The sequence below is a fragment of the Oncorhynchus nerka genome, linkage group LG19 (genome assembly GCF_034236695.1).
Source record: "Oncorhynchus nerka isolate Pitt River linkage group LG19, Oner_Uvic_2.0, whole genome shotgun sequence".
Taxonomy (NCBI): domain Eukaryota; kingdom Metazoa; phylum Chordata; class Actinopteri; order Salmoniformes; family Salmonidae; genus Oncorhynchus; species Oncorhynchus nerka.
The window spans coordinates 22,722,295-22,748,356 of record NC_088414.1 but is presented as its reverse complement, the minus strand read 5'-3'; the positions used below and the strand labels follow the sequence as shown (position 1 = coordinate 22,748,356).

Genomic DNA, 26,062 nt, shown 5'->3' with positions numbered 1-26,062 from the left:
CATGTCCACAGGTGTACTCCAATCAAGTTGTAAAAACATATCAAGGATAATCAATGGAAACAGGATACACCTGAGCTCAATTTCGAGTCTCATAGTCTGAATACTTTTTTTTGGTTTTTCTGTTTTTTATTATCGACATTTTCAAAATGTTTGCAAATGTATTAAAAATCTGTTTTCACTTTGTCATTATGGGTTATTGTGTGTATATTGATAAAGAAAAATAAATAATTTGATCAATTTTTGAACAAGGCTGCAACGTAACAAAATGTGGAAAAAGTCAAGGGATCTGAATAATTTTCGAATGCAATGTATGTGTGCGTGCGTGTGTGTGTGCATAAAAGCCAATTCATGCTCGATCCCAAGATGGAGAGTATGATGCAATTGCGGAGCCGCCGGAGGCATGCAGAGGCCAAATTGAGCTCTGTACCGCATTGCCGTGCGTCACCTACATTTTTTAACAATGTGGACGCCTCCGTATAGCTCTGTATAGCACCGCATTGACATGATTGGTTGATGGTAGGTGGTGGCAGGAGATCCAGTATAAAAACAAACTCACTTCCTGAACAACTTCCTTCACAACAGCTTTGCTCGCAATAAGTATAAATGCCCTGAAAACTGCAGATGCTATATTGCAGTAAATGCTGTACAGCCTCTGCAGAAGTCGGATTGACCATGCAAAGCCTTTTAGTTGTATAATTAATACAGTAACTATAACCTCATATAACATTCTCATAAGTCTACATAAATAAGACTATTTAAAGCCCACCATCAAATGAGCATGACAAGACACAATGCTAATAGTGCACGATGTTCATGATTGATGTTATGAGATGCATTATATGAAATCCCATTTTATGAGGCCACGTGACATAATTTATGACACATTCAAACCAATTTTATACATGGCTGTTTTTGTGTGTATAAGGTGAATGAATTTACCTAACATGCATATTCTTGATTCTAACACTTTAAAATGAAAAAAATATTGCTTAATTTTTGCATGTTTCGTGAACAGTGTTGGGGTAATGTGATATGCTACTGTACTCTGATCAATTTAAGTAATATGTTACTTTTTCAAATAAGTAACTACTTACTTTTACAATACTTCTACATTTTTCCATATATAGACACACCCTATGTGTTTTAATAAAATCAACTATATGCACTGAGCTTGTATAATACTTTAAGTGTACTGTTTGATGAAATAATTAAGACACATAAATGACTCAAGAGGGAGCCATCGATCAAGATAACCAGAAGAAAAAACCTGTTCCCAACCGTCCCCCTTCCGCTCCTGCTGGCCTTTGCCTTTTTCTTGTGGAGGGCCAATTTACAATTTATCTTACCATTTCTACCGATCTGCGTGCCAGTTATGATTTTCATAAGCACATTTTCATGGAACAGTTTAATTTCAATTATAATAACGTATTTTAGATATATTGCAAACTAGGTAAAAATAGCCTACAATAAAGCAAACAAACAAAAACAGGTAGAAAATATTTTGATAGAAATAAATATCCTATAAATCACTGGCTACACATGGAGGATTGTTCATGTTCTCCAATCGCATTCATCTCTCTACTCTACCTGTCTTCAACAAACATGAAACATTGTATCAACTATCAACTGGGTATGGCCTGCAACTGGGTCTAGCAAACTTACAACATTGTATAAATTACTCTGGGTTCTCAAAGTTTCCTGTGCCAGTGAGCTTCACAGACACAGCTGTATTTGCGCAAGGGATAAGAAGTAATCTTTTTTTTATGACGTTTACACTGGATCAGAGCATGACATTTTTCCCATTCACACCGAGAGTCGGTGGTTATTGAAAGGGGTAGAGCTGGATAGATTTTTCAAATACATTGAGGAACTATTGTCATTCTTAATGGATGTCAACTGTTCTGCCTGCGGATATGGAATCCTGACCTGTTCGGACGTCCTACCTGTCCCAGACCTATTATTTGACCATGATGGTCATTTATGAACATTTGAACATCTTGGCCATGTTCTGTTATAATCTCTACCCGGCACAGCCAGAAGAGGACTGGCCACCCCTCATAGCCTGGTTCCTCTCTAGGTTTCTTCCTAGGTTTTGGCCGTTCTAGGGAGTTTTACCTAGCCAACGTGCTTCAACACCTGCATTGCTTGCTGTTTGGGGTTTTAGGCTGGGTTTCTGTACAGCACTTTGAGATATCAGGTGATGTACGAAGGACTATATAAATAAATTTGATTTGATGTAAAAACAGACTTTGTTTACTTGCTGTTTGAGGTGAATAAAAAAAATACTTTGAGAAGCTCCAAAGTGGTGGTGCGTTAAAACAATTAGAAATACTGTCATACATGCCCAAATGAGCACATTTATACTTTTGCGCGCAGGCCAGGTGGTTTAGGCCTACATGTATACGTAATCAGGTGTGTGTCCTTACTCAACAATATGACAGGAGCGCTCCCAACAAAATACAATTAATAAATTGACAACCCATAAATGGAATGAAATAAACCAAAACTTGTTTCTCACAAGTGTAACCTAGGTTGTGCGCTCTGCAAACAACGTGTCCACTCCGACAATGAGAATGACAAAAGACTGGAAAATTAATATATTGAATGCATTAACAGAAATGACTGTAACCAAACAAACATTGCAGATTAGAAATGATAGGAATTAATGGTAAATGTACTACTGGTATATGGTGGTATATGTAATGGTGAGTTGCAAGACATTAACAATCAAAGGGCAATTCACACAAGTAAGTTATAAAACAATGAATGCGCACAAATTGGCGGGAGAGAGCACATTCTAGAGAGACAAGCCTGGTGCATCTAAGCCACAATCCCTTCTTCTTGAATCAACATTTTAAATTATACCCAAAGACACATTAATACTCTCACTCTTGCCGATATCTGTCTAAGAGTGATGGACTGTACCATCTCCATGGCCTCCGCAATGGATTAGTCCAATGAGACAGGCGCAAATCAGTCACGTGTCTAGTGTGCCATGAATTTTTTTGTTACAATTTTTGACGGCCGAACTAAAAAAATCTCAGTCGAACAACAACCTATCGACCCAAAAAATTGTAACATAACGGGTTACTTTTAATGCAAGTAATGTTGTAACATAACAAGTTACTTCATGAAGTGAGATGTTGCAAGTGAGCCCTTGCTTTGACATGAAAGGATATTCTCATAACAAGAGGTAGTCAGAGAACTGGGCAGCACTTTATTTGATACAGTCCTGTAAAGTATTTGAAACAATTGGCAGTCTGGCAGTTTGGCAGTCTGTCAGTTTGGCAGGTGTTGGTATTCATTGTCGGTATTCATTTTGGGCTGCTTTGTACGAGTTCATTTGAAATGGTTAAATACAACTGGCAACTTTACACCAAATGGAACTTGTGCTTATTTTCCCTATGAAGTAATAGAAACCAGGAGGACTATATATGGTAATAATGATGACAGCAGCTAGGCAGTTATGTAAGGGATAAATGCAGACATTCTGTACATTATCTTGGAAATAATGGACAATGTAGTGGAGTTAATTTTTCCATGGTAATGTATAGAACAGAAGAGTTTATCCCGCTTATACCACAGTTACCAAATAAAACAATATTTACCGGTAGAAATCAAACATCTTCATTGATATTTTCATTTTTTATAACAAATTCATACTTTTTTTCTTCTTTTGGTTGCTAGAGATGCGACCCAGTCATTCTCTCGATTAGTTCTATATTTAAGGACGCAACCCGGATTCTAATTCTAATTCTATATGTTCCATTACTATGCTCACTAGCAATGGTCTTATCCCTTGCTTGCTAGCTAGCCAAATAGCTACGGTTAACAGTTACGACGTCTGCAGACAGAATAACAGCGAACTAGCTGAATTTGCATTTGCTTAAGCCGTTTTCTATTGACATTATTTTGGATACATCCATAACAATAAGCAGATGATGCCCACATTTTGCCTGGCATAGTGCCTTCTCTCAGGACACTCGTCGATATAAATAGTTTGTTGCTAGCAAACCTGCCAATATGACAACCAAATGAAAAAATATCAGTTGCTGAAAACAGCTGGTCAAACCAGAAACATGTCGGAGGATTTGACAGCATAGCACCACTTGCGTCATGACTACCATAGAATTTCATGTTCATCATTCACCACATTAGGTCATCCCAAAAATATGTCTCTACAAAAACAAATCAATTGCTAGTTAGCTAGCAATGTTTTTCTATGTTGGACCTGCTTTTACAATGTATACAATTTTGGGTTTGTGTGGTTGTTGGTTTAGCTTTCTGTAACTTTGTCGCAATGGTCTGCATGTGTAGGTGCATATTGCATCATGATTGCAAGGTTTCCCAGTATCTTTTCCAACTGTCCCGATATCTTGTCCAACCGTCTCGTTATTTGGTTTTAATGTCCATTCTAGAATGCGCTTCTAGCCAATCAGAAACGAGTATTCAACAATGCTGTGGTATAACATGTATTATATGTCATTTCTACCGGTAAATGTGTGCTTAAGCATTGTTTTCTTTGGTAACTGTGGTATATGCGGGATAAACACCTCCGTTCTGCACATTACCTTGGAATAGTGAACTCCGCAAAGGGACTCGGCGGTCATCCATTCTTTTCAAGGTGATGTGTAGAACGTCGCATTTATCCCGCATATCACAGTGAACACCAAGGAAATAGCTGGCAGTTAAACAAATGAGTAGCAGTTATACTAATATACAGTAACAGAGAACTGCATTATTAAGCAACAGTTGATACTTACTTCCGTATGGGTTGGCTGAGCGCCCATAGATCTGACTGTAGGCCTCTTCCGTGATCCCGTCATACGGCTCTTCCTCAAACTCCTCATCCTCATTCTGGTAGGAGGTTGGGCTGTCCGTGGTAGGCAGGCTGGAGGCCCCAGGACTGGACCTCTCTCCCCCTGCCACTGGATAGGGCTGCATCCCGGGGAAGATGGTGGTTCCCCCCGCCCCCGTGTAGAACAATGAGCTTCCCTTGGAGAACCTCCCTCCCAGCTCAGATGAAGAGGACCCTTTCTTATGGTGACTCAGGCTGGGCAATGGATCGCACCCCTCCAGTTTGATCCTCCGCGTGGGCTGCACCAGGGAGGGGGACCAGCCCGGCGGCCCCAGGATGGACGTCCCTGACCCGGCCAGTGTGTTATTACTGGGGCTCTGGGGCTCTGAGCCTGGTTGCTGCTCCTCCATGGCTGCCGTCTGAGAGTCACAGTGGGGCGAGTTGGCCTTAAACATCAGGTCCATGCCCCGCTCCACAATATGCTGGATCTGAAGATACCCGGCGGTGTACATCACCACCAGCTGCTCACTGGCTGCCATGGTCAGCTTTCCCGTGTAGCAGAAGGATAATATCAGCTGGAAGCAGGCGGGAGTCACCGACGAGGGCAGCTCAAACTGGCTCTTGGACGAGCTGCTAAACAGGTCGCGGAAGTAGAGGCTGCTGGCGGCTAGTACAGCCCGGTGGGCCTTGAAGGCCTGGCCTTTAACCAGGATGGAGACATCGCAGTACTGACCGAGCAGGCGCTGCTCATTGAGGGAGCCCAGCACCGTGCTGCCGAAGTTGGGGATCTCCAAGTGGAGCAGCTGGGACATGGTGGTGGAGAAAGAGGAGGAGGAGGAGGAAGAGGCTTCAGAGAGTCACCACTGACAAGGCCAGAGAAAGGGACATCTGTACAAGGAGAGAAGGAGGGATGGATTAGACAAATTGGAAAACTTGAGAAGAGAGGAGAATAGAGTATGTGAAAAACAGAGAGCAAAAAGAGACGTGAGACAGACAAGTGAAACCGATGTGTGAAACAGAGGGCACAGCGGGAAAGGGAGGAAGAGAGAGGGGGACGTTGGAGAGAGAGCAGAAAGAGACATGTGACAGAAGAACGTGTATGAAGAGAGAGACATGGGATAACTGCAGAAATATGGTATAAAAACATAAATTAAGGTAATATGCAAAGTAAGTATTCAACGTAGTAGGCCTCAATGACCAAAGGAACAGTTAATATAATCAGTGTAATGATATACAGTGGGGCAAAAAAGTATTTAGTCAGCCACCAATTGTGCAAGTTCTCCCACTTAAAAAGATGAGAGGCCTGTAATTTTCATCATAGATACACTTCAACTATGACAGACAAAACGAGAAAAAAAAACCCCGAAAATCACATTGTAGGATTTTGAATGAATTTATTTGCAAATTATGGTGGAAAATAAGTATTTGGTCAATAACAAAAGTTTATCTCAATACTTTGTTATATACCCTTTGTTGGCAATGACAGAGGTCAAACGTTTTCTGTAAGTCTTCACAAGGTTTTCACACACTGTTGCTGGTATTTTGGCCCATTCCTCCATGCAGATCTCCTCTAGAGCAGTGATGTTTTGGGGCTGTTGCTGGGCAACACGGACTTTCAACTCCCTCCAAAGATTTTCTATGGGGTTGAGATCTGGAGACTGGCTAGGCCACTCCAGGACCTTGAAATGCTTCTTACAAAGCCACTCCTTCGTTGCCCGGGCGGTGTGTTTGGGATCATTGTCATGCTGAAAGACCCAGCCACGTTTCATCTTCAATGCCCTTGCTGATGGAAGGAGGTTTTCACTCAAAATCTCACGATACATGGCCCCATTCATTCTTTCCTTTACACGGATCCGTCACCCTGGTCACGTTGCAGTAAAACAGCCCCAAAGCATGATGTTTCCACCCCATGCCTCACAGTAGGTATGGTGTTCTTTGGATGCAACTCAGCATTCTTTGTCCTCCAAACACGACGAGTTGAGTTTTTAGAAAAAAGTTATATTTTGGTTTCATCTGACCATATGACATTCTCCCAGTCTTCTTCTGGATCATCCAAATGCTCTCTAGCAAACTTCAGACGGGCCTGGACATTTACTGGCTTAAGCAGGGGGACACGTCTGGCACTGCAGGATTTGAGTCCCTGGCGGCGTAGTGTGTTACTGATGGTAGGCTTTGTTACTTTGGTCTCAGCTCTCTGCCGGTCATTCACTAGGTCCCCCCGTCTGGTTCTGGGATTTTTGCTCACAGTTCTTGTGATCATTTTGACCCCACGGGGTGAGATCTTGCGTGGAGCCCCAGATCGAGGGAGATTATCAGTGGTCTTGTATGTCTTCCATTTCCTAATAATTGCTCCCACAGTTGATTTCTTCAAACCAAGCTGCTTACCTATTGCAGATTCAGTCTTCCCAGCCTGGTGCAGGTCTACAATTCTGTTTCTGGTGTCCTTTGACAGGTCTTTGGTCTTGGCCATAGTGGAGTTTGGAGTGTGACTGTTTGAGGTAGTGGACAGGTGTCTTTTATACTGATAACAAGTTCAAACAGGTGCCATTAATACAGGTAACGAGTGGAGGACAGAGGAGCCTCTTAAAGAAGAAGTTACAGGTCTGTGAGAGCCAGAAATCTTGCTTGTTTGTAGGTGACCAAATAATTATTTTCCACCATAATTTGCAAATAAAATTCATTAAAAATCCTACAATGTGATTTTCTGGATTTATTTTCTCATTTTGTCTGTCATAGTTGAAGTGTACCTATGATGAAAATTACAGGCCTCTCTCATCTTTTTAAGTGGGAGAACTTGCACAATTGGTGGCTGACTAAATACTTTTTTGCCCCACTGTATGAAGTACACATTGATATATTCAGCCCAAAGCGAGAGGTTTAAAAACAATTTTCAGTAGCCACCAAAGTTCCAGAGCATGTAACCAGCTGTTTTTGAGGTTGGATTGGCAAGATCAAGACCCTCCAAACATGCTTAGAGAAGCATTCATACAACAGTCCTAGATTTCTTCCAACCATAAGCCTGTCACATGCTTCCCAGTGGAAACAGTTTGCGCACAAATTATGGAAGTGTTCAGACTTTTTGCATTCGTCAGGTTTCTTTAGGCTGTTCAGGCACACACTTTTTCTTTTAAAAGGAGTATTGGAGGAACAGACGTTTGTGTCACCTTCTGCTAAGATCAAATCGAACCTACTATGCGGGCGCCTTTAGAGCCTAGAGTGACGGTTAGATGGCTGACATCCTGACCTCATTAAAAATCCTACAATGTGATTTTCTGGATTTTTTCCCCTCATTTTGTCTGTCATAGTTGAAGTGTACCTATGATAAAAATTACATGCCTCTCTCATTTTTTAAGTGGGAGAACTTGCACAATTGGTGGCTGACTAAATACCTTTTTGCCCCACTGTAATTTACATGTATTTTTCAACTCAGTAAGTATGCTCCCATCACTTTGACTGTATAAACTAAGCTGTAGCCAGCAAGGAAACAGATGTATAATAACTAGAAACACCTAACTTCAGAGACACAAAAATGTGTGACTTTGATAGCTCCCTTTACAATATAACACCCAGTTACAGCCAGGCATGCTCCCCAGACATATTTGCATACGTTCCTTCTTTCCATGAACCTTATCTCTGTGTTTTTCTCCACCACACACTCGCCAGTTTCATTATTGAGCAACGCTGTAGGAGGGTTTCCAAGAATACAAACGGAAAATTGTCAACCCCTCTCTACCCCCCTCCATAGACACACACACACACAGCCCTCTTCTCCTTTCTCTCACACACACACACTTGGATGGACGCAAGCACCAAAACACAAACACACACACACCTCCATCCCAGACAACTCTGACCTGTACAACCCAGTCCGTAGGAAAGGAGAGTGGACACACCATGGAGCTTCCGCACGCCAGGACCAGAAGAGAAGAAGGGAGGAGAGAGAAAAAAAGCGCTCTGATGCTCTTCATCTGTCTCAAAGCTTTGCTCTGTCTCACTCAGCGCTCTGAGCTTTTCCCTCTCCCACTGTTTCTCTCTTTTAAAGATTTTCTCCCTCGCTCTCTCTCTCCTTTCACTCACCCTCGCGCTCTTTCTCTCTCTCTCTTTCTCCCTCTGTCTCTCCCAGGGCTGAATTCAACAAGTGCTGCTGCAGCTGGAGAGAGCGCATCAGTGATGAAGGGAGTGGGAGGCTCTCTGTGTGCAATCAATGCAGCATCTATACGTATGTCGCAGGGAGAGGGAGGGATGGAGCCAGGGAGTGAGATGGAGAGAGAGAGAGAGAAAAACACAGGCTACAGTTACAGACAGAGACAGAGATGGAGACTGGGCAAGGGAGGGAGGGGGTGGGCTGAGACAGAGGGAAAGTCATCTAAGGACAGTACGAGCAAAGAAAGACAATTGCGTTTGGAGCAACTTCAGCTCCTATCTGGATGTAGACAATGGCCAAGAGAGAAAACATAATCACAGAACTAAGTAAATAAAATTAAAGTTAAATTAGAGAAAAAGGGGGAGCAGAGAGCAAAGGAGTTAACTATGCTGTAACACAGTCATTTGCTCTGAAATCGTCAATGCAATATCTTATTGAGAATGTGACTCACACAAAAACAGCTCCTACTATTACCACTACTGATTCTGAATGACGGAAAAGATTGAACTTGCTAGCGTTTGTGCAAGTATTACGTTAGATTCGTTTAAAATGCTGTGACTGTCTGTTGGGGGATTTCTAACATGAGCGAGTGAGTTCTCCCAGTGAGATGTCACTGAGTTCACTGTCTTAGTTTGTTCAGGTAGACAATTTCCTCTGTTGTTGTCTGGTTACATTTTTGCACAGGCACTAAGCAGGGCTCCCGGACTGGTGTTTGGGATGGATTAGAGAAGGAAAAAGGACCCCAGACGTCATTGAGTTTGACAGAGGAAAGCCCAGGGAAAGGTTAGACAGCAGCTTACAGTACAGAGAGTGTCTCTGCTAAGGACTATGAGGGAAGCTGTGAACATAAAACAACCATGACACACACATGAGAGAGAGAGAGAGAGAGAGAGAGAGAGAGAGAGAGAGAGAGAGAGAGAGAGAGAGAGAGAGAGAGAGAGAGAGAGAGGGGTGTGGGCAACATGAAATGTGTGTTTGTAAAAAGTTGGAGTTTCACTCGTAATTTACTCACTGCGTAGCTATGTAAACAACACCTGCTATGTAAACAACACCAGCATTTTTAACTCCCTCCTTCTCTGGCTCTCTCTCTCTTACCCACTCCCTCTCAGACAAAAACCCAGCCTGCCAGATGTAATGAAAAGATACCAAAACTGGGCAAACTTCTCACTTCACATCACCACAGGGAAAGAAAATGGAGAAGGGAAATCACACAGTCAGTTAGTGTGGTCACACATCAGCAGTCAGAGCAGTGGTGATGTCTGTATAAAAAACTAAAACTCAGACGAGTTCTGTCCCATTTAACACCTGCATACCGTCATTGACACTCTTCCCTCATCCTGTCTATCTGTCTGTCTGGTTGTCTGTCTGTCTGTCTGTCTGTCTGTCTGTCTGTCTGTCTGTCTGTCTGTCTGTCTGTCTGTCTGTCTGTCTGCACGCTGAAGCCTTAGGATACCTCCCCTCACTCCTGCTTTCTCTTTCCCCCTCCCTCTCTTCACACCACTTTCCCTCTGAGCTGCTGTCTTTCTGCCAATCAATGCACACGGGGCTGCAATGCAGTGAGTCCCGCGTGCGCCACAGCACAGAGAGAAGTGAAGCATGCTGGGTATAGAGTCTACAGACATGCATGTACGTGCCAGCCTGGGCAGAGAGGGGGAGGGGGAGCCAGAAATATGTTGAGTCAGGCAGACGGGACGACACAGCACTGCGCACAGCACATCAGAGAGAGAGAGAGCGAGAGAGAGAGGGCGATGCCCTCATGACAAGAATAACAAGATACTTTCATCAGAGAGAGAGAGAGTTAATGCGCTTGTGTGAGAGGGTGTTTGTATGCGTGTGTGTGTGTGTGTGCGCACATCCACTCTTTATGTGTCACTGTGAGTTATGGGTGTGTAGGTGTAGTTTATAGAATGGGACATGACATTTGAATGCTTTTACTGCTCCTTCTAAATTTGTTGGAATGTGTGGTGGAAATTTGAATCAGGGCAGCACTCTGGGGCCTGGTGCTGATTACTTGTAGTAGCAGGCTGGAGTATTTGAATATGTAATACATGACAAGTACTGATACAATGATAGACAAGGACAGTCACACAAATGTAATACACAACGATACACAAACAATACAACAGCAGAAATGATGTGTGGGTTAGAGTGTGTCTGTGTGTGAGTGTGTTTGTATTTGTGTCCCTTCACAGTCCCCGTCATTCCATGAGATGTAATAATCCATTTTTAAAGGTAATTTTACTGTTTGCTTGAGTAATTGGAGACAGAAGGGAGTTCCATGCGATCATTGGTCTGTATAATACTGTGCGTTCCCGTGAATTTGTTTTGTACTTAGGGAAGAGACCCCTGTTGACATGTCTTGCGGGTTATGTATGGATGTCTTAGCTGAATGTTATTTGATTATGCAGACAATCTGGAATATTCATCACAGTAATACTTCTCATAAAAGCTAGGAGAGATGCAGTTAGTTTCCCGTCAAGCCTCAACCAGGAAAGACTGGCAGGCATGTTGTTGATGTTAGTTCTGTAGGTGCAGTTAACGGCAAGGTGTGCTGCTCTATTTTCAGCCAGCTGCAGCTTTGCTAGGTCTTTTTTTGCTGCACTTGACCATATTACTGGACAATAATCAAAATGGGACAAGACCAGAGCCTGAACAACTAGTACAGTTGTTTTTTGTGTAAAAAAGGCAGAGCATATTTTTATAACAAACATACCCCATCGTCACAACAACTCTGCCAATATGACTTGACCATGATAATTGACCATCCAATCCAATACCTTTTCATTTATTTCACCTTTATTTAACCAGGTAGGCCAGTTGAGAACAAGTTCTCGTTTACAACTGCGACCTGGACAAGATAAAGCAAAGCAGTGCAGCAGTATTCATCGACCTGGCCAAGGCTACGACTCTGTCAATCACCACATTCTTATCGGCAGGCACAATAGCCTTGGTTTCTCAAATGACTGCCTCGCCTGGTTCACCAACTACTTCTCAGATAGAGTTCAGTGTGTCAAATCGGAGGGCCTGTTGTTGGGTTCAATTCTCAGGCTGACTCTCTTCTCTGTATACGTCAATGATGTCGCTCTTGCTGCTGGTGATTCCACCTCTATGGAGATGACACCATTCTGTATACATCTGGCCCTTCTTTGGACACTATGTTTACTAACCTCCAAGCGAGCTTCAATGCCATACAACTCTCCTTCCGTAGCCTCCAACTGCTTTTAAATGCAAGTAAAACTAAATGCATGCTCTTCAACCGATCGCTACCACACCTGCCCGCCCATCCAGCATCACTACTCTGGACGGTTCGGACCTAGAATATGTGGACAACTACATATACCTAGGTGTCTGGTTAGACTGTAAACTCTCCTTCCAGACTCACATTAAGCATCTCCAATCCAAAATTAATTCTAGAATCTGCTTCCTATTTCGCAACAAAGCATCCTTCACTCACGCTGTCAAACATACCCTCGTAAAACTGACTATCCTACCAATCCTTGAATTCGGCAATGTAATTTAAAAAATAGCCTCCAACACTCTACTCAGCAAATTGGATGCAGTCTATCACAGTGCCATCCGTTTTGTCACCAAAGCCCCATATGCTACCCACCACTGCGACCTGTACGCTCTCGCTGGCTGGCCCTCGCTTCATACTCGTTGCCAAACCCACTGGCTCCAGGTCATCTATAGGTCTTTGCTAGGTAAAGCCCCGCCTTATCTCAGCTCACTGGTTACCATAGCAGCACCCACCCGTAGCACGCGCTCCAGCAGGTATATTTCACTGGTCACCCCCAAAGCCAATTCCTACTTTGGCTGCCTTTCCTTCCAGTTCTCTAATGCCAATGACTGGAACAAACTGCAAAAATCACTGAAGCTGGATACTCATATCTCCCGCACTAACTTTAAGGACCAGCTGTCAGAGCAGCTCACAGATCACTGCACCTGTACATAGCTCATCTGTAAATAGCTCATCTGTAAATAGCCCATTCAACTACCTCATCCCCATACTGTTAGCTATTTTATTTATTTTGCTCCTTTGCACCCCATTATCTCTACTTGCACATTCATCTTCTGCACATCTATCACTCCAGTGGTTAATTGCTATATTGTAATTATTTCACTACTATGGCCTATTTATTGCCTTATCTCCCTTATCCTACCCCATTTGCACAGTCTGTATATATACATTTATATTGTATTATTGACTGTATGTTTGTTCCTTCCATGTGTAACTATGTGTTGTTGTTTGTGACGCACTGCTTTGCTTTATCTTGGCCAGATCGCAGTTGTAAATGAGAACTTGTTCTCAACTAGCCTACCTGGTTGTATAAAGGTGAAATTTTAAAAAACGAATAATAAAATAATAAAAACAACACAGAGTTGTTGGGATAAACAAACGTATAGTCAATAACACAATAGAAAAATCTATGTACAGTGTGTGCAGATGAAGTAAGGTTAGGGAGGTAAGGCAATAAATAGGCCATAGAGGTGAAATAATAAACAATGCCACTTCTTATAATGTTTACATACCCTACATTACTCATCTCATATGTTTATACTGTACTCTATACTGGAGGTCAACCGATTAATCGGAATGGACGATTAATTAGGGGCGATTTCAAGTTTTCATAAACACCTTTATTTAACTAGGAAAGTCAGTTAAAGAACACGTTCTTATTTTCAATGACGGCCTAGGAACGGAGGGTTAACTGCCTTGCTCAGGGGCAGAACGACAGATTTTTACCTTGTCAGCTCAGGGATTCAATCTTGCAACCTTACGGTTAACTAGTCCAACGCTCTAACCACCTGCCTCACGAGGAGCCCGCCTGTTACGCAAATGGAGTAAGAAGCCACGGTAAGTTGCTAGCTAGCATTAAACGTATCTTATAAAAAACAATCAATCAATCAACCATAATCACTAATTATAACTACACATGGTTGATGATATTACTAGTTTATCTAGCGTGTCCTGCATTGCATATAATCGATGCGGTGCACATTCGCGAAAAAGGACTGTCGTTGCTCCAACGTGTACCTAACCATAAACATCAATGCATTTCTTAAAATTAATACACAGAAGTATATATTTTTAAACCTGCATATTTAGCTCAAATGAATCCATGGTTAGCAGGCAATATTAACCAGGTGAAATTGTGTCACTTCTCTTGCGTTCATTGTACGCAGAGTCAGGGCATATGCAGCAGTTTGGGCCGCCTGGCTCATTGCGAACTAATTTGCCAGAATTTTACGTGATTATGACATAACATTGAAGGTTGTGCAATGTAACAGCAATATTTAGACTTAGGGATGCCACCCGTTTGATAAAAAACGGAACGGTTCCGTATTTCACTGACAGAGTAAACATTTTGTTTTCGAAATGACACTTTCCGGATTCGACCATATTAATGACCTAAGGCTCGTATTTCTGTGTGTTATTATGTTATAATTAAGTCTATGATTTGATAGAGCAGTCTGAGCGATGGTAGGCACCAGCAGGCTCGTAAGCATTCATTCAAACAGCACTTTCATGCGTTTTGCCAGCAGCTCTTCACAATGCTTCAAGCATTGTGCTGTTTATGACTTCAAGCCAATCAATTCCCGAGATTAGGCTGGTGTAACCAATGTGAAATGACTAGCTATTTAGCGGGGTGAGCACTAATAGCGTTTCAAACGTCACACGCTCTGAGACTTGGAGTAGTTGTTCCCCTTGCTCTGCATGGGTAATGCTGCTTCGAGGGTGGCTGTTGTCGATGTCTTCCTGGTTCGAGCCCAGGTAGCGGCGAGGAGAGGGATGGAAGCTATACTGTTACACTGGCAATACTAAAGTGCCTATAAGAACATCCAATAGTCAAAGGTATATGAAATACAAATCGTATAGAGAGAAATAGTATTCCTATAATAACTACAACCTACAACTTCTTACCTGGGAATATTGAAGACTCATGTTAAAAGGAACCACTAGCTTTCATATGTTCTCATGTTCTGAGCAAGGAACTTAAACGTTAGCTTTCTTACATGGCACATATTGCACTTTTACTTTCTTCCCCAACACTGTTTTTTGCATTATTTAAACCAAATTGAACATGTTTCATTATTTATTTGAGGCTAAATAGATTTTATTGATGTATTATATTAAGTTAAAATAAGTGTTCATTCAGTATTGTTGTAATTGTCATTATTACAAATTTTAAAATCCTCCAATAATCGGTATCGGCGTTGAAAAATCATAATCGGTCGACCTCTACTCTATACCATCTACTGCATTAGCATTAACACTGGAGTGATAGATGTGCAGATGATAATGTGCAAGTAGAGATACTGGGGTGCAAAAGAAAATAAAAAAATAATAGTATGGGGATGAGGTAGTTGGGAATGCTATTTACAGATAGGCTGTGTACAGGTACAGTGATCGGTAAGCTGCTCTGACAGCTGATGCTTAAAGTTAGAGAGGGAGATATAAGACTCCAGCTTCAATCATTTTTGCAATTCGTTCCAGTCATTGGCAGCAGAGAACTGGAAGGAAAGGCAGCCAAAGGAGGTGTTGGCTTTGGGGATGACAAGTGAGATATACCTGCTGGAGCACGTGCTACACGTGGGTGTTGCTATGGTGACCAGTGAGCTGAGATAAGGCTGGGCTTTACCAAGCAAAGACTTATAGATGATTTGGAGCCAGTGGGTTTGGCGACGAGGGCCAGCCAACGAGAGCATACAGGTCGCAGTGGTGGGTAGTATATGGGGCTTTGGTGACAAAACGGATGGCACTGTGATAGACTACATCGAATTTGCTGAGTAGAGTGTAGAGATACCTCAGAGTTTAGCTTCCTCAACTTGCTCAATGGTTAACCCTTCATGCACAACGCCAGTTGAGATTTAGGTCTTAGAGAATGTTTTGAACCAAATGGATGCTTTTAGTTTTAGATGTACAGTATTTAAGACCAGTTTATTACTAATCACCCATTCAGATACTGACTATAACTCCTTACTTAGAATTTCAGTGAGCTCACTGGCTTTGGGTGCTGACATGTAGAGTGTGGAATCATCTGCATACATAGTCATTCTAGCTTTGTGTAAAGACCAGTGGCAAATCATGTAAAAATAGAGAAGAGTAATGGCCCAAGGTAACTGCCCTGTGGGACACTGCACTGTACACATCTGATGTTGCAGTAGCTTCCATTGAAAAAAACTCTCTGGGTTCTATTGGATAAATAACTTTCCAACTATGTGCTGGCAGGTGATGTAAAGCCATAGCAAGTGAGTTTCTTCAATAACATCAAAGGCTGCACTGAAATCTAACAAAACAGTTCCAACTATCTTATTATCCAGTTATTTTAACCAATCGTCTGTCATCTGAGTCAGTGCAGTACAAGTTGAGTGCCATTCTCTATATGCATGCTGAAAGCAAGTAGTTAACTGAAAAATAGCATTGTATTTGGACAGAGATAGGCATAATATGGAGAAAAAAATAAGTAAAATACAAACATTGTTTCGCTAATAGAGTCCAATAATCAGGCACTTGTGAGTTTCAGTTGGTGTATGTGTGTGTGATGTTGGACTGAAGCTACTGACCCGGAAGTTTGTCTTTCTCTCTCACCCAGGCTTTTGGGAGGGAGGGTGGACAATGAGCTTGTCGTAGCAGATTTATGTCCCAGATTTATGTCCCCATGTACCCCGTTGCATTTTGGTCCAATGACTCTTCTTCTTCCGACGAAAGCCGTTAGCCGTGGTTCTGTAACCACCCACCACCAAAGGACCAAGCAGCGTGGTAAGGAAGAGCAGGGCTATCTGGAGAAATGGACATGGGAGGAGATACTGAAAGGCAAGGGACCCTGGGCACAGGCTGGGGAGTATCGCCGTCCGTAGGCAAGATCAGTTAAAAACAAATTCTTATTTTCAATGACGGTCTAGGAACAGTGGGTTAACTGCCTGTTCAGGGGCAGAATGACAGATTTGTACCTTGTCAGCTTGGGGGTTTGAACTTGCAACCTTCCGGTTACTAATCCAACGCTCTAACCACTAGGCTACCCTGCCGATAGGGAAACACTGTACTCTCCATTACTCCAACCTTCTTTAACTTTGGACGGCATGATGGTAGCAACGTTGGCTTATGCTGGAACTCCACACAATTTCTGCCAGCAACGTCCCAGCAAGATATGCAAACTTGCAGTGTATTCGAGTTTAAAAAATGATATAAAGTTTGTAATTTCCACTATGAAATTTCAGGCTTGATTTGCCCTCACGAAAAATGTATCAACCCCTACAAAAATGTCCATTAATTATAATCCACATAATAATTAAACATTTCTGTTGCTGCAGGATTATTTTCCTGCTGTAGCAAACTGGCTCAAATTAAGACTCTACATATGTAGGCTTAACATAATATATGTTTTAATGCATATAGTGCAGCAGCACCTTTCAATGTTTATAATGTGTGTTATTCTACATCCCTTCGAGGATAGATACAAGTCAATTCAAATTCTATACAATGTTAAACAGAGGCAAACATAGACTAACAGCTTTCCAGCACAAAGTCTAGTCACTGCTATAATAGTGAAGCTATACATTCTCAATATGTGTCACACCCTGATCTGTTTCACCTGTCTTTGGGATTGTCTCCACCCCCCTCCAGATGTAGCTCATCTTCCCCACTATCCCCTGTGTATTTATACCGGTGTTCTCTGTTTGTCTGTTGCCAGTTCGTCTTGTTTGTCAAGTCAACCAGCGTTTTTTGCATCAGCGCCTGCTTTTCCCCAGTCTCTCTTTTCTCGTCCTCCTGGTTTTGACCCTTGCCTGTCCTGACCCTAAGCCCGCCCGCTTGACCACTCTGCTTGCCCCTGACCCTCTGCCTGCCCGCCGTCCTGTACTTTTTCCCTGCCTCTGGATTACCGACCTCTGCCTGACCTGACCCTGAGCCTGCCTGCCGTCCTGTACCTTTGCCCCTGTTGCTGTAATAAACATTGTTACTTCGACACGGTCTGCATCTGGGTCTTATCTTTATCCTGATAATATGAACAATCCCTCTCTATAAATATTCAGATACTGCAGTTGTTCTCATGTCTATAGTTTAACAGACAACAGATTCCATCTACATTGTTGAGACGGTCGGCTCCATGGCAACAGTTCTACCAATCGGGAGAGAGCCTCAGCTCTCAGTCTGAGAGGAGCATTATGGTATGCATTGAGAGAAGTGTGAGAGAGAGACAGAGATAGAGAGAGTGAAAGAGAAAGATAGAAAGGAGGAACAAAGGAGAGGTGTCTGAGTGCTTATAGCTGCCTACAATACAACGTCAGGCTTTGCTTGACTACTCCCCAGGGAGAAGTTGTCTGTGCAAAGTCAATGTCAGATCATTTATTTTTGTCGTTGGAATCGTTTTGTGAACTACGGCTTGTGCAATACGCATACAGGGATGTTTGTTGTTGGTATGAATATTGTTTCGTTTTTTTTGTTCAAGGCTTCCTTAGCTGTCTCTAAGCTCTCGTTATCATCACAATGGCTACATATACAACACAACGTACAGTGTAAACGTACAGAGCATAACACATTTATCATATTCATACAACACAACATCCATATATTCCCTAACTAGTCTGGTGCATAGCCTTGTAGTTATTGTAGTAACTAACTACTATTTCTCTCAACCATTACACTCACATCTCAACCAACCCTCCACTTGAGTCTCTCAACACAGGTTTCTGACAGTGTACTCCTAGGGAGTAAAATCAGTAGAGGGACTGCCAGTGAGTGCGCTAATGGACTCCAAGTGGGCGTAGGAGCTAAACAAACAAACATTCACAGCAGCCCCACTGACAATGAATACAGCATGAGAGAGAGAGGGGATGGAGGATGACAAAGGGAGAGAGAGAAAGAGAGAGGGGGTGGAACAGGGGAGACAGCGAGAGGTAGGTAAAAAGGGGGACAGAGTGACAGAGGCAGAGACATAAAAAGAGAAACAGACAGAGAAAATGACCTAGGTGAAGAGATAGATAACACACAAAAAATGCCATTAGAGTGCTTGAAGAAGACAGCAGTAGAGAACTCAGTATTACATTAGAGAATTGTGCAGGTTATTCCCTTCCGTCCAGGGAAACCCAAACTCGAGGAATGTGTGTGTGTGTGTGTGTGTGTGTGTGTGTGTGTGTGTGCGTGTGCTAACATGAGCGTGTGTATCAAGGGCAGCATAAGTCCCATGTGATCTAATAACAGCTACTTCATTGTCGGAACTAGAAGCACAAGCATTTCGCTACACTTGCATTAACATCTGCTAACCATGTGTATGTGACAAATAAAATTTGATTTGATTTGAGTAAGACAACAGTCATTGTCACAGAGTCTATATTATAGACCAGGAGTGCTCAACTATTACCCTATGAGGCCTGCTGGTTTTCTGATCGACTTGATAGTTAATTGCACACACATGGTGTCCCATGTTTAAATCAGTCCCTGATTAGAGGGGAACAATGAAAAAATGCAGTGGAACTGGCTTCGAGGTCCAAAGTTGACTTTGAGGGTCATAGACCTTGTGCGAATCAGGTGCTAGAATAAACTCACAAATACACTACATGACCAAAAGTATAACAGCCTCCACTCTTGTGGGACGGCTTTCCACTAGATGTCGGAACATTGCTGTGGGGACTTGCTTCCATTCAGCTACAAGAGCATTAGTGAGGTCTGGCACTGATGTTGGGCGATTACGCCTGGTTCGCAGTCTGCGTTCCAATTCATCCCAAAGGTGTTTGATGGGGTTGAGGTCAGGGCTCTGTGCAGGCCAGTCAAGTTCTTCCACACCGATCTCAACAAACTATTTCTGTATGGACCTTGCTTTGTGCACAGGGGAATTGTCATGAATAAACAGGAAAGGGCCTTCCCCAAACTGTTGACACAAAGTTGGAAGCACAGAATCGTCTAGAATATCTATGTTGTAGCGTTAAGATTTCCCTTCACTGGAACTAAGAGGCCTAATCCAAATCAACTGCCCCAGACCATTATTTCTCCTCCACAAAAACTTTACATTTGGCACTATGCATTCTGTGAGCTTGTGTGGCCTACCACTTCGCAGCTGAGCCGTTGTTGCTTCTAGACGTTTCCACAGGGCAGACATTTGACTAACTGACTTGTTGGAAAGGTGGCATCCTATGACGGTGCCAGTGTTTGTCTATTGAGATTGCATGGCTGTGTGCTTGATTTTATACACCAGTCAGCAATGGGTGTGGCTGAAATAGCCAAATTCACTCATTTGAAAGGTGTCCACATACTTTTGGTGACGTAGTGTAGGTACATTATTCCATGGTCAAATATATAAGGCATTCAAGGGGAGACCGTCAAAAGATTCCTTTAGCAATATGATCTTTATAAGATCTATATTAATACATCATCAAAGAAGGCTTATGTATTCTTAGTGATTGTAAAACTGCAGTAACAATATAATCTAGTGTGATGGAAAATGTTATTGTGTGAAGAGAGCCTTGAAAATGTTAATCTTGTTTTTTGTGTCATAAATAATCCTTGGTTCCTGCCTGTGCTTGGTAAAGATATGAGAGGGGGCGACATGACCCCCTCCTTAGGACCATCTGGCAGAACTCCCAGAATATGTTCTATAAGTTAATATAGGAGACGGTGCCAGACACATGCAGGAACTAACCCTATGAACCATGCCCATGTAACTTGTCTGTGTAAGCAGTATATAAGAGATCTAACAGGCCTGCCCCAAAGGAGCTCACTTCAGACCAGGTACTTTATGCATCTAAGTTTGACTGTTCCCTCTCCAGCTTGCTGTTAATAAACAATGATTCATTTAAGATTGACTTCGAGAGTCCCTGTGTAGAATTTCCACGACACTAGCATCAATATCCTCTCATAGCAATCTAGCCAGGGACACAAACGTTTGCTGTTCTAATCAGCAAACCTGCTGATTAGGAGGTCCTGTGACTATATTTTCAACAAGCAACTATCAGGAAATAACACTGATGAAATGTTTTCACACTTTGACAGTGTTTGTTTCATCAGCTGTTGTAAGATATGATACAAAACACAAGGAAAATCATTTTGACTGCACTGGGCCTTTAAGGACAGTGGGGTCAACACTACAGACTCGGGCCTGCAGAATGTTTGCTGTCTCATACAGGGATGTAGTTTCCACTCGGTCTGAGGTAATGGGAGGTGTGTGTGTGTGTGTGTGTGTGTGTGTGTGTGTGTGTGTGTGTGTGTAAGAGAGGTGGCGAGAAAGTGTAGCATGTATGCATGTGTAATATAGTACGTTGGTGTGAGTTTGAAAGAGAGAGCGAGAGAGAATGTAGGCGTGTGCCTGAGTGTGTTCTTGTTTGTGTACAGTATGACACAGAGAGAGAGGAACGAGTGTAGGCGTGTGTGTGTGTGTGTGTGTGTGTGTGTGTGTGTGTGTGTGTGTGTGTGTGTGTGTGTGTGTGTGTGTGTGTGTGTGTGTGTGTGTGTGTTGTGTGTGTGTGTGTGTGTGTGGGACAGAATTGGGTACATCCTCTGCAAGGTAAGAGGACTCTATAACTCAATCTACAAAAAAAACTCTGCTCCTGTGCCATTGAGTCACCTGTTTTTAAGGACGGAACGCCCTGATTCTATATGAGTCAGCAGAAGAGAGGGGGAGAGAGAAAGGGAGAGAGAAATGAGATTAGAAAAACACAGAGATACATGGTATATGAAGGGAAAGTGAGTGAGTGAGAGAGAGAGAGAGAGAGAGAGAGAAAAGAGGGAAAAAGAGAGAAAAAGAGAGGGAAGAGGCACATAGTGATGAATGAGAAAGACTCAAACTGTAGTAGGCTATATGCAGTCTCGAAATTGAAAAGTGATTGAGTGAGAGGTGCCAAAAAGAGAGAGAGTGAAAGACAGAAAACATGCTAGTCAGGTCAGCAGAGCACATACATAACCTCCATTCTCAGCTGAGTGAATTACTGTACGTCATGTGATGCACGTCTGACATTAGAGTGGGGCAACATGGCTGCTGATGCGCAAAGTGAAAGGAGGACACATCATTCAGCATCACCGGTCACTGTCGGCACACCGAAACATACACAACACCCTCAGTATACTTCTGCACAGAGAATTGGTTGCAGATAAACTACTGTAAACCTGCAGGAAATATTGAATTCCATATCCAGCAAGCTCTATTATATAACCTACAGATTTTCCATGATAAGGACTTGGCAAACTTCTGCTGTACTTTGCTGTGGGTCCACCCATGCCTCTAAAAATATACTGAACAAAAATATAAACATATCATGTAAAGTGTTGGTCCCTTGTTTCATGAGCAGAAATAAAATATCCCAGAAATGTTCCATACACACAAAAATCGTATTTCTCTTATTTCTCTCAGACTTCCACAAATTTGTTTACTTCCTTGTAAGTGAGCATTTCTTCTTTGCCAAGATAATCCATCCATCGGACAGGTGTGTCATATCAAGAAGCTGATTAAACAGCATGATCATTACAAAGTTGCACCTTGTGCTGGGGACAAAAGGCCACTCTAAAATGTGCAGTTTTGTCACATAACACAATGCTACAGATGTCTCAAGTTTTGAGGGAGCATGCAATTGGCATGCTGACTACAGGAATGTCCACCAGAGGTGTTGTCAGAGAATGTAATGTTCATTTCTCTACCATAAGCCGCCTCTAACGTCGTTTTAAAGAATTTGGCAGTACATCCAACCGGCCTCACAAACGTAGACCTCGTGTACCACGCCAGACCATGACCTCCACATCCAGCTGCTTTACCTGAGTGATCGTCTGAGACCAGCCACCCAGACAGCTGATGAAACTGAGTAGTATTTTTCTGAAATAAAGCTCTTTTGTGGGGAAAAACTCATCCTGATTGGCTGGGCCTGGCTCTCCAGTGGGTGGCTGCGCCCCTGCTCAGTCATGTTAAATCTATAGATTAGGGCCTAAGTAATTTATTTCAATTGACTGATATCCTTATGTGAAGTGTAACTCAGTAAAGTCAATCAAATTGTTGCATGTTGCGTTTAAATTTTGGTTCAGTGTAATTTTATTGTTTCCACTTGCTTTCCACAGACACAGCTAGACACGCAGGTATGGCACTTTCCACAAACACACAGCTAGACACTCAGGTATGGCGCTTTCCACAAACACGCAGCTAGACACGCAGTTATGGCGCTTTCCATAAACACACAGCTAGGCACGCAGGCAAGAATGCACACACACACACAGACAGAATCTCACGTTAGTGGTTTACCAGACTTGGCTAGGTATTATAGCAGTTACACCCCCCCACACTCCACATACACGTGAACTCAAATAACATTTCAACTTAAATAATTACTGGAAGCCCCTGAGCAGTCCTCTCAAATGAGGTGTCTTTTCCTATAGACCTAGTAATAAACAGCATAGACAAAGACTTTATATATTATATTTACATGTGATTGACCTTCAGTGAGTTTACTTAAAAGAGGGAGAGTCGTGGGTCTCCACGTAATCTCGGTTAACCCAGAACTATAATCTCTCATCCTTTGGTCAGATACTTGATGTTTATGTAAACATCGAGCATCTGACCAAATTATACAACATTTTTGTTCTGGGTTAACAGAGATTACATGGAGACCTGTCCATCCATGAGAGATTAGTCTCCATGCATGATAGGATTCATAATAAGGGAATTGATTGTGGCAGCCCTTTTTAAATCTCTTTAAATGTGTATTGCTGTAATCACTAAAATACTATGTAGTATGTCAAATCAAATCAAATTGTATTGGTCACAAACACAGAGTTCGCAGATGTTAATGTTGAGTGTAGCGAAATGCCTGTGCCTCTAGTTCCCGACAGTGCAGTAGTATCAAACAAGTAATCTAACAAATTCACGATGACTACCTTATACACACAAATGTAAAGGGATGGAAAAATAATATGTACATATAAATCTATGGATGGCCGTGCGGCATAGGCAAGATGCAGTAGATGGTACAGAATACAGTATATAAACTCAGCAAAAAAAGTAACGTCACTTTTTCAAGACACTGTCTTTCAAAGATCATTCGTAAAAATCTAAATAACTTCACAGATCTTCATTGTAAAGGGTTTAAACACTGTTTCCCGTGCTTGTTCAATGAACCTTAAACAATTAATGAACATGCACCTGTGGAACAGTCGTTAAGACACTAACAGCTTACAGACGGAAGGCAATTAAGGTCACAGTTATGAAAACAGGACACTAAACAGGCCTTTCTACTGACTCTGAAAAACGCCAAAAGAAAGATGCCCAGGGTCCCTGCTCATCTGCGTGAACATGCCTTAGGCATGCTGCAAGGAGGCATGAGGACTGTAGATGTGGCCAGGGAAACAAATTGCAATGTCCGTACTGTGAGATGCCTAAGACAGTGCTACAGGGAGACAGGATGGACAACTGATCGTCCTCGCAATGGCAGACCACGTGTAACAACACCTGCACAGGATTGGTACATCCGAACATCACACCTGCAGGACAGGTGCAGGACGGCAACAACAACTGCCCGAGTTACACCAGGAACACACAATCCCTCCATCAGTGCTCAGACTGTCCGCAATAGGCTGAAAGAGGCTGGACTGAGGGCTTGTAGGCCTGTTGTAAAGGCAGGTCCACACCAGATATCACCAGCAACAACGTCGCCTATGGGCACAAAGCCACCGTCCCTGGACCAGACAGGACTGGCAAAAAGTGCTCTTTACTGACAAGTCGCGGTTTTGTCTCACCAGGGGTGATGGTCGGATTCGCGTTTATCGTCGAAGGAATGAGCGTTACACTGAGGCCTGTACTCTGGAGCGGGATCGAATTGGAGGTGGAGGGTCCGTCATGGTCTGGGGCGGTGTGTCACAGCAACATCGGACTGAGCTTGTTATCATTGCAGGCAATCTCAAAGCTGTGCATTACAGGGAAGATATCCTCCTCCCTCATGTGGTACCCTTCCTGCAGGCTCATCCTGACATGGCCCTCCAGCATGACAATGCCACCAGCCATACTGCTCGTTCTGTGTGTGATTTCCTGCAAGACAGGAATGTCAGTGTTATGCCATGGCCAGCGAAGAGCTCGGATCTCAATCCCAGTGAGCATGTCTGGGACTTGTTGGATCGGAGGGCTAGGGCCATTCCCCCCAGAAATGTCCGGGAACTTGCAGGTGTCTTGGTAGAAGAGTGGGGTAACATCTCACCGCAAAAACTGGCAAATCTGGTGCAGTCCATGAGGAGGAGATACACTGCAATACTTAATGCATCTGGTGGCCACACCAGATACTGAATGTTACTTTTGATTTTAACCCCCCTTTGTTCAGGGACACATTATTCCATTTATGTTAGTCACATGTCTGTGGAACTTGTTCAGTTTATGTCTCAGTTGTTGAATCTTGTTATGTTCATACAAATATTTACACATGTCAAGTTTGCTGAAAATAAACGCAGTTGGCAGTAAGAGGAAGTTTATTTTTTTGCTGAGTTTACATATGAGAAGAGTAATGTTGTAACGGATCTCGTCCTCCTCTTCTGAGGAGGAGTAGCGAGAAGGATCGGAGGACCAATTCGCAGCGTGGTAAGTGTTCAAGATGTAATCTTTAATAGATAAAAATGAACACTGAAATACAAAACAATAAAGTGAACGAACGAAAACCGAAACAGTCCTGTCTGGCGACACACACAAAGACAGAAAATAAACACCCACCACTCAAAAGTGAAACCAGGCTACCTAAGTATGATTCTCAATCAGGGACAACGATTGACAGCTGCCTCTGATTGAGAACCATACTAGGCCAAACACAGAAATCCCAAATGAGAGAAAAACGAACATAGACAACCCACCCAACTCACGCCCTGACCATACTAAAACAAAGATAGTTCTGTTATTATAAGGTCAGAACGTGACAAATGTAGGATATGTATACATTATTAAAGAGGCTTTATTTAAAGTGACAGTGATAACTTTATTAAATCCATGTTAGTACAATGATGTAGCAAGAATTATACTACTTCTTTGACTTAATGTAAAGTGTTACCACGCCTTTCATTGATATATCTATAGCACATTTCCTACCCTACTGACTACACACAGTTAACAGTGAAGACACCATTTATTTGATTTCACCTTCAGTTAACCAGGTAGGCTAGTTGAGAACAAGTT

At 42.6% G+C, this 26,062-nt stretch overlaps 1 protein-coding gene across 1 annotated transcript in view; it reads right to left on the bottom strand.

The window, feature by feature from the left end:
- Positions 1-26,062, bottom strand: part of LOC115101189 (nucleus accumbens-associated protein 2-like) — a 56,013-nt gene that overhangs the window by 10,219 nt on the left and 19,732 nt on the right. Inside the window, exon 2 of the mRNA XM_065004786.1 lies at positions 4,764-5,686. Coding sequence (XP_064860858.1) covers positions 4,764-5,610 — 847 coding nt within the window. The 5' untranslated portion in view covers positions 5,611-5,686. The remainder of the gene's footprint in view (positions 1-4,763; positions 5,687-26,062) is intronic.